The 9,000-nt window shown below is 50.1% G+C and overlaps 1 protein-coding gene across 1 annotated transcript; it reads left to right on the top strand.

The window, feature by feature from the left end:
- Window positions 1-2,855: 2,855 nt before the first annotated feature.
- Efcab9 (EF-hand calcium binding domain 9) lies at window positions 2,856-8,169 on the top strand. The gene is made up of 4 exons (XM_070021965.1): window positions 2,856-3,022; window positions 5,920-6,068; window positions 6,805-6,981; window positions 7,878-8,169. Exons 1-4 carry the CDS (start codon window positions 2,881-2,883, stop codon window positions 8,109-8,111), a joined length of 702 nt encoding a protein of 233 aa, XP_069878066.1. The 5' UTR covers window positions 2,856-2,880; the 3' UTR covers window positions 8,112-8,169.
- The last annotated feature ends 831 nt before the right edge of the window (window positions 8,170-9,000 follow it).

Below are 9,000 nucleotides of genomic sequence, written 5' to 3'. Positions count from 1 at the left end.
GCCGCGCTCCGTCCTCCTCCGGTGCCGCGCTCCGTCCTCCTCCGGTGCCGCGCTCCGTCCTCTCCGGTGCCGCGCTCCGTCCTCCCCGGGTGCCGCGCTCCCGTCCTCCTCCGGACGTGGCGATCCGCAGCCCGGACGCCCCGCTCCCCAGCCCTGCCTCCCGCACAGAGCCCGCCAGGCCCCGAAGGCCGCAGGTCACCGCATCGCTCACGGCTCCGTCTTCGGGTCTGTGCTGTGCTCTCCCCCCTTTTTCTTCTGGGTGCCTGTACTGGGGCTTGAGCCAGAGACAGCACCTGGTCCCCGGTTCAAGCCCCGGGACTGGCATCGAGAACGAAGGAGGGAAGGAGGGAGGAAGGGGAGGAGGGAGGGAGGAAGGAAGGGAGGAGGGAGGAAGGGAGGAGGGAGGAAGGGAAGGAGGGAGGAAGGGAAGGAGGGAGGAAGGGAAGGGAGGAGGGAGGAAGGGGAGGAGGGAGGAAGGAAGGAGGGAGGAAAGGAGGAGGGAGGAAGGGAAGGAAGGGAGGAGGAGGAAGGGAAGGAGGAAGGAAGGGAGGAGAGAGGAAGGAGGAGGGAGGAAGGGAAGGAGGGAGGAAGGGAGGAGGGAGGAAAGGGAAGAGGGAGGAAGGGAAGGAGGGAGGAAGGAGGAGGGAGGAGGAAGGAAGGGAAGGAGGGGAGGGAGGAGGGAGGAAGGGGGGAGGGAGGAAGGGAAGGAGGGAGGAAGGGAGGAGGGAGGAAGGGAGGAGGGAGGAAGGAAGGGAAGAGGGAGGAAGGAGGAGGGAGGAAGGAAGGGAAGAGGGAGGAAGGGAGGAGGGAGGAAGGGAAGGAGGGAGAAAGGGAAGGAGGAGGAAGGGAGGAGGGAGGAAGGGAAGGAGGGAGGAAGGGAATGAGGGAGAAGGGAAGGGAGGAGGGAGGAAGGGGAGGAGGGAGGAAGGGAAGGAGGGAGGAAAGGAGGAGGGAGGAAGGGAAGGAAGGGAGGAGGGAGGAAGGGAGGAGAGAGGAAGGGAGGAGGGAGGAAGGCGGGAAAAGGAAGGAGGGAGGAAGGGAAGAGGGAGGAAGGGAAGAGGGAGGAAGGGAAGGAGGGAGGAGGGAGGAGGAAGGAAAGGGAAGGAGGAGGGAGGAGGAGGAAGGGGGGAGGGAGGAAGGGAAGGAGGGAGGAAGGGAGGAAGGGAAGGAGGGAGGAAGGGAGGAGGGAGGAAGGGAGGAGGGAGGAAGGAGGGAAGAGGGAGGAAGGGAGGAGGGAGGAAGGAAGGGAAGAGGGAGGAAGGGGAGGAGGGAGGAAGGGAAGGAGGGAGGAAGGGAGGAGGGAGGAAGGGAAGGAGGGAGGAAGGGAGGAAGGGAGGAGGGAGGAAGGGAAGGAGGGAGGAAGGGAGGAGGGAGGAGGGAGGAAGGGAAGGAGGGAGGAAGGGAGGAGGGAGGAAGGGAAGGAGGGAGGAAGGGAGGAGGGAGGAAGAGAAGAAGGGGGAGGAAGGAAGGGAGGAGGGAGGAGGGAGGAAGGGAGGAGGGAGGAAAAGAGGAGGGAGGACGGGAAGGAGGGAGGGAGGAAGGGAGGAGGGAGGGAAGGAGGAGGGAGGGAGGAAGGGAGGAGGAAGGAAGAGGAAGGGAAGGAGGAAGGAGGTAAGTACACAGTAAGTGATACATAGTTTTCTCTGGGTTTGTTACTGGAACTCATAATCTATTCAGACGTTTAAGGAACAGCTAGGGACATTGCTCTCTCAGGAATGTTGTCACGTATGTTTGGGTCTGATAATAGTAATTATGCTTATGGAAGAGAGTCCCTTTAAGTACATCTGTTACAGGTGAGCTCTTCCGTCTGGGTCGGGGCAGTGGGGGGAGGCTGGTCTGGTCACTGTCCTCCTGAGCAGTGAGGACACAGAAGGGGCCCTGCTGCACCGGCCTCTCACCTTCCCGTGTTGGCATCTCTCCATCCTAAAAAGAAAGAGACGTCCACTGCTGCCTCTGCTGACCTCCTGGTCTGTGCTGAGGAATCAAACAGGGCCTCATGCGTGCAAGGCAAGCACTCGACCACTGAGCCACCTTCCCAGCCCCTGTACTTTGGTCTTTTAAAATTCCTTTTCGGGGGCTGGGAAGGTGGCTCAGTGGTAGAGCACACTTGCCTCACATGCGTGAGGCCCTGGGTTCGATTCTAGCTGAAGAGCTGAAGGACAGCGCCCAGGCCCAGAGTTCAGGCCCCACAACTACCAAAAAAAATTGGTCTTCTTTTGCTATATTTTAGATCTTTTGGAACTTTTGTGCATTTTTTTCCTTTTCCTTCTTGTCTAATTGATGCATTTGAATGTGAACATTCAGAATGACTAGAAACATAGCTCAGTCGTCTTCTGTATCACTTGCTTTCTCTTTTTTCCCTTCAGTAGTGACACGGAGGGTCTCACACTTCTTACTCCATTTGCTATGGTTATTTTTGAGATAGGGTCTCCTACTGATGCCCAGCCCAGCCTAGACTGGAATCCTCCTTTTCACACTTCCCTCATAGCTGGGATGGCAGGGACAGACCACCAGACCCAGAGTTTACAATCTGAGCTGGGACCTCACTAGCATTTTACCCATGCTGGCCTCAAACTGCAGTCACCTGCTTTCTGACTCCTGAATAGCTGGAGTTACATACAGGAATAAGCCACTTTGCCACCTCCTGTGATTTCTGTTTAGAAGGGCCATTCTAGTGATGGGGATCATGAAGTTAAGGACAAAGCCAAACAATAATACATAGAGCAAAGCTGGAGAATTGGGACAAAGCAATCTCACATTCTTATTGAAGTTTCCTCTGACCTTTGACCTCCTGTTACTCTCAGATCTCTGTGTAGTGTTCTAATTCTGAGGCAGAACTCTCCATTCTACTCGGATAGCCAGAAGCTCTACTGAACGCCTATGGGAATCAAATTGAAGCAAGGGTCATTTCTGTGGTACCTCTATCTGGACAAAATCTATTGCTTATTGTCTTTAAGAAATGTGAAGGCCTTGGTGGAGTATTTTCACATTCTTGATGCACACCACAAGGACACCTTAAATGGTCAGTCTTTTCCCACTCTTCCCCGTTTCCTTAACTAATAACTAAGGCACAGGAAAACTTGCTTGTCTAGAAGTTGCTAGGTTAACAAACACTTCTTGGGTCTCCTACGTGAAGCAAAGAAAGAAACTGCCTACAGAGTTGAGGCTTGTGGCGGTGTAGTGGGAAGGGTATATATAACTGTAGGCTCTGGGGTCAAAGCCCTGCTAAATCAACTATTGTTTGGTGGTTGGGAGGACATCCCATCCTCTTGGTCAATATCCTCAGCTAGAATGATGATGAAATCCAGCGGGTGGGGGATTGCTCGGCCTTAGATCTCAGACATCCTGAGCTCCATCTTTAGCATCCCCAGTGGAGTCCACTTCACAGAGAGAGGTCATTTAATGAGACGCTGAGTGGAAAACGCAATGTCTGAGTCATGGTAAGGATTTTTAAAAGTCATCCTTATAATAATTCTTTTTTATAATTATTCTTCTTAATAGCTAGCACTATTCAACAAGTTCTTACTTCTTGTGTAGCAAATGGCAAGTTTGGGTCAGATGATCTGCACCATCCTTTCTAATAGGACCTGTGATGCAGAGTCCATAAACTAAGAAGAGACCAGTTAAACTAAGAAGAGACCAATTAAACAGGACATCAATTAAACTAATAGGAGACCTGCTAAAGTAATAGATCAATTAACATGTCTTTGGTTCTGTTAGAGCCAAGTAAAGACATGGCACCCTGTCCATTTATTCCAACCTTTCAGGAAATAAATGTCATTTATGAAGGGGTTTCTTCCATCAAGATTTTCTTAAAAGTTCATTGGGTCCTAAGAACAAGAAACAATGGAAGGGCGGGGATGTGTCTCTGATGCCCCAGCATGTAGTAGTAAACAATGTGTCACAACGCCATGCCTTTGTTCTTGTCATCATATGGAGATTGCCTATCGGTGTGAATCTCCCCAGAGCTTTCTGACTGGCCTGGCTCAGAGGGGGTGGCTGCAGGACAGGGAACCATGAATCAGAAAGGCGGGCCTGAGACACCAAGTCTCCCATTCCTGGTCTCAGTGGAATGTCTGCTGTGACAAGTCCAGTCTCCTAAGTAACCACTCCCTGAGGACACAGTGCCCAGAAGTAAACACATGCTCACGTGGCCTGATCACCGAGGATGGTACAACAGCCTTCCTTAGGACAGTGCTCTCAAGGCCTTGGAATTGGAGTGGCTAGAGCCCACGGGTTGCAAAACAGTACTTACCAAATACCTATTGCATCTCCCGTGAAAACATTCCTCCAGGCATCTGCTCTCACTGTATGTGCGTGTGTGCACATGTACACACTCACATAGGGTAGAAGGGACACTGAGGCCATGGGAAGCCCCCAAACCCTGACATTCTAACCACAGGTTCCCTGAGCTCCTAGATAGGTCCAGATGGGGCTTCAAATTATACTGATATTCAGACAGTTTCTGTAATCGAGAAGCAAGAAAAAAATCACAAAGGTACACATAAAAATCCCTTTCTAAGCCGGGCGCTGGTGGCTCACGCCTGTAATCCTAGCTACTCAGGAGGCTGAGATCTGAGGATCGCGGTTCAAAGCCAGCCCGGGCAGGAGAGACCGTGAGACTCCTATCTCCAATAAACCACCAGAAAACCGGAAGTGGCGCTGTAGCTCAAGTGGTAGAGCACTCGCCTTGAGCTGAAGAGCTGAGGGACAGCGCTCAGGCCCAGAGTTCAAGCCCCACGACCGACAAAAAAAAAAAAAAAAAAAAAAAATCCCTTTCTATCCTGTGTATGTATGTCTCACTGTGGCCAGCCATAGTCCACAGTAGGTAAGGTGCTTTGTTTCTTTCTGTCAGCTTATTTTCATTGAAATACAAGATTAGAGAGTAAGTGACAGGCCATGTGCCATTGGCTCACATCTGGGAGGCTGAGAGCTGGAGGACTGAGATTAGAGGCCAGCCTGAGTAGAAAAGTTCATGAGACTCCATCCCCAAAATAAACAGCAGAAAGCAGCTGGAAACCTTGGTCAAGTGGTGGAACCTCAGACTCAAAAGCTCCAGGCCCCTGAGTTCAAACCTCAGTACCACCCCCTCAAAAAACAAAATCAAAAACCACCCTTCCCCCCTCTTCAAGTATCACTGAACATACATGATAGAACATGTACTAACAATGTACTAAAGACGGACAGAACAAGGCTGTGGAGTCAGAGTGACCTATATTTGAATCCCAGCACTGCCACTTGCTGTCTGCCAAGCACAGGATGATCTACAAACCAGCAGCAGCCACACCACGCAGGAGCTGGTGGAAATACAGTCCCATGCTCATTTCCTGAATCATGAATTAGTTTGATAAGACCTCTGAGTGGCCCAGCAAGTGGCCTCTCTGTCTCAAAAAGAAAAAGTTAACACATAACATTCCTCACCAGGAAGGGCAGGTGTCGGGGAGCTGCCGTCAGGGTGCTCTGGCCCACATCAGCCAAATCATTTGCTTTACTAAGTATGAAGAACCTACTTCTGCAGGAATGTTAAATTTCTCCTACCTGAAAGGGAAAAGCCCAGGTAAAATGATGGCCTATCCAGAATGGTGTCCTCAGCACCTAGAGAGAACAAAACTCTCCCTCCCATTCAGAAGGAACACTGTCTGCTCCCCCCATCAGTGCCTTGCCCCTCTCAGCGATGTCCGTATGCCTGTCTGCCTCAAGGCAAGCAGCGGCTGGGTCCTGTGGCCAAGGCTGACTACTGTCATCCTCCACAGCTCAACATCAAGGACCTGCGTACTGAATTGTCCAGAAACCGAAGAATCACCTCCCAGGTCAAGAAGCACCCTACCCAATACTACGACCTTTGTTTATATGACTCTAGATGTTTGACACTTGGGAAATGTTCCAGAATAGTCCATCTCCTTGCCTTCCCCTCCACAGATGTGCTGTTCTATCACTTCCTCCATCACGTAACTAACCTGAAATCGAGACAGATCAAGATTGTGTTCGACATGATGGACTGGATGTGTGTGGGGGAGATTGGCTTTGACCAGTTCTACGTGTTGGTTTGTATACTGCTGTCACACCAGGCAAGTATGCGGGGAGGGGCTGGGCCAGGGGCAGGGCGCTTCCAGGGCCACCAGCTCGCCACAGCTAGCACCAGTTGGAAGGCACTGAGATTTGTTTCTTCTCTTCCACTGCAGTACAAGCAAGAGGAAGGAAAAAGAATGGGAGAGGTTTATCTCTGAATAAGCACTCATAACCTGGTCATCTTTGCGCAGCCCACCCCTGTGGCAGCCCCTGCTGGCTGCAGACCCCCCTTGTAAAGGACTATCGTCCCTGGCCACCACCCTTCACCACCTGCCCACTCCGTGTCAGGAAGCATCAGTTATCCAAAGTGCCTCATTTCCTGCAGTTCCTCTGCTCACTTTTCTGCAGAGAACTGGTGAGAGATGAGCAATGTCCCTTTCGGGATCCCCCCCAGGGACTACTTACCTGACCGGAGCCCTGGACAAAGTAGCCTGTGTGCCGCTGTAGTATGTTCACGGGGCCGGCACTGCCGGTGAGGTGGTGCGTGAATGTTGGCAACAGGGGCTTTGTCTGGCAAAGCTGACTGAAACAGGGGGTATGGAGGTATACAGGCCCTCCTTGAATGCAAACGCTCAGCTAGGCCAGGATGTTGCCACCAAATGCTCTTACCTGAGCTTCTGGAACTTCACTTTTGCTTTTGGCTCTCTAGGGAACAGGCTAGTAACAGTACAACTCTTGGGAGCACAAGTTTTTAGGGCAACACCAATATTCTTCCCTACTTTACAAATTTCTCAGAACCACTTGGAACAACAGTTCATGTATCGTCATTCCCGGCCTGTTTTTGACCTGCTAGACTTGGATGGGGAACTGAATATTGATGCAGCTAACTTCCACATGTATAGATTTCTATTCGGTCTCAAGAAACAGGATCTCAGAGATCTCTTCCATGACTTTGACATCACAGGTGACCGTGTAAGTGCAGACCCCACAGGTGCAGCACAACCCTTTTTCTTTTTTGCTAGTCCTAGGGTGTGGACTTAGGGCCTAACTCTGTCCCTGAGCCTCTCTATGCTCAAGGCTAGCACTCTACCACTGGAGCCACAGCACACTTCTGCTTTATCTGCTTATGTGGTGCTGAGGAATCAAACTCAGGGCTTCAGGCGTGCTAGGCAAGCACTCTATCTCTAAGCCACAATCCCAGCCAACAGCTCCTCTTTCTAAGAAAGCAATGTCTTATAACAGTAGAGATGGGCAAAGAAGGTATGGAAAAACTTCCCCAATAAGCAAAAACAAACAAGAGATAAAGGGTTGACTTATGTAATGATGTAACATGCTACATCCTGCAATCTGACCACAAAAGCATAGAAACTTGTTTGGGGAAGAGTTCATAGGTCTGGATAATTAGAAAGTTCTATAATGGAAACATGAGCAAAGAGAAAGGACTCTATGGGGAGGGGCGGCAAGTGGGGGCTCAAGTTGAATAGGACAGCTCCCACGGGGGGGGGGGGGGGAGGGGGCGGGGAGCAGGGCTGCCAGCCAGCAACATCTGGATGGGATGCCAGAGACTTAGGACAGTGATCTTTATTCCTAAAGTTCTGGGGCTCAAGTTGAATAGGACAGCTCCCACGGGGCGGGGGGGGGGGGGGGGCGGGGAGCAGGGCTGCCAGCCAGCAACATCTGGATGGGATGCCAGAGACTTAGGACAGTGATCTTTATTCCTAAAGTTCGGGGCTCAAGACTACAACTACATAATAATTGTGTTCCAATTCTGAGCCTTTTAAACTCTCCAAGTTTCTAAGACATCCTACTGTCTGCTACAAAATGTCAGATTTTCCCTGAAATCATTTTTCTTTTTTTCCCAACAAAAGCGTCTTAATTACAAGGAATTTAAGTTGTATACTATTTTCTCCACTGACAAGTCCCGGGAGACACAGAAAGTAGTGGAAGAGGAAGAAGAGAAAGAGAAAGAGCAAGAGAAAGAGAAAGAGAAAGAGAAAGGAAGTGAAAAGGAAAAAGGGAAAGAGGAAGAGAAAGACAAATGGAAGGCTCTGCTTATGAAAAGGTTACAAACTAATATAGTAAGCCAAAAGAATGCCCAGTAGAAATTGAGATTTAGAAGTGGAGAACATGATTAAGTTGTTAACATGTCTAAAAATAAAGTTAAGAGAATCAAACTGGTTATCTTTACACTGACCTTCGTATAGGTGAGCTCACCGACCCCAGCAGTCCTTTAATAACCTATGGCTTCACATAGAACTGGCAAAAATGCCATGGGAAGTAAGAACCCAGAGTTCTATGGGGACTGTGGATGCCTGCAGATTTGACTGGTGTGCTGACTATAAATGATGACAGCACAAGACCCTGGTTGTGTGATTGTTTATCCTATGTCTTAAGTAAAGACACAAGGTTTTGAGTGTCTGCCCTTCTACAGTAATCCCTGTAGGTAATTGCCTTAGTGATTCCTGGCATCTTGCATCTGTTACAGAAACTATGTACCTTACTGCTGAGTTTTTGTTTTCCCATAAATCCCAGGACCATCTGACTCTACAAAAGCAGTCAAGAGATACCGTTGGTGTAGCCATGCCTGTTGGTTAGACTCATGCCTTGCCCCAAGGCAAGATTTGCATGGGTATCTGTCACCCCAGAATCTGCTGGTCATAACTGGTATCTTCCTTTTTTGAGGTGCTGGGATGAAACCTAAACCTCCCCCATGCTGGGCAAGTACTCTACTCATGTACCCCAGCCCCAATCAATCACTTTATCCAGACGGCCCAATTCTGCAGCAGCTTTCCATCAACCCTGCTCATTCGATAGCTGTGAATCAAAATGACTGCCAACTTACTATAAGCCAGCAAATGAAAGCTAAAGCTTCCTTAATATTGGCCACCATGGACCAACTCTCATCTTTCCAGGCTGAGATCACTCGGATGCCAAGGGTTCTAAAATGGCCAATGGTGACAGAACTTCAGCCGCAGGGAAAGTTGGCTTTAA

The sequence above is a fragment of the Dipodomys merriami genome, unplaced genomic scaffold (genome assembly GCF_024711535.1).
Source record: "Dipodomys merriami isolate MVZ:Mamm:240054 unplaced genomic scaffold, mDipMer1.0.p SCAF_1491, whole genome shotgun sequence".
NCBI classification, from domain to species: domain Eukaryota; kingdom Metazoa; phylum Chordata; class Mammalia; order Rodentia; family Heteromyidae; genus Dipodomys; species Dipodomys merriami.
The sequence above is the reverse complement of the archived record's forward strand: the minus strand, read 5'-3'. Positions and strand labels throughout refer to the sequence as shown.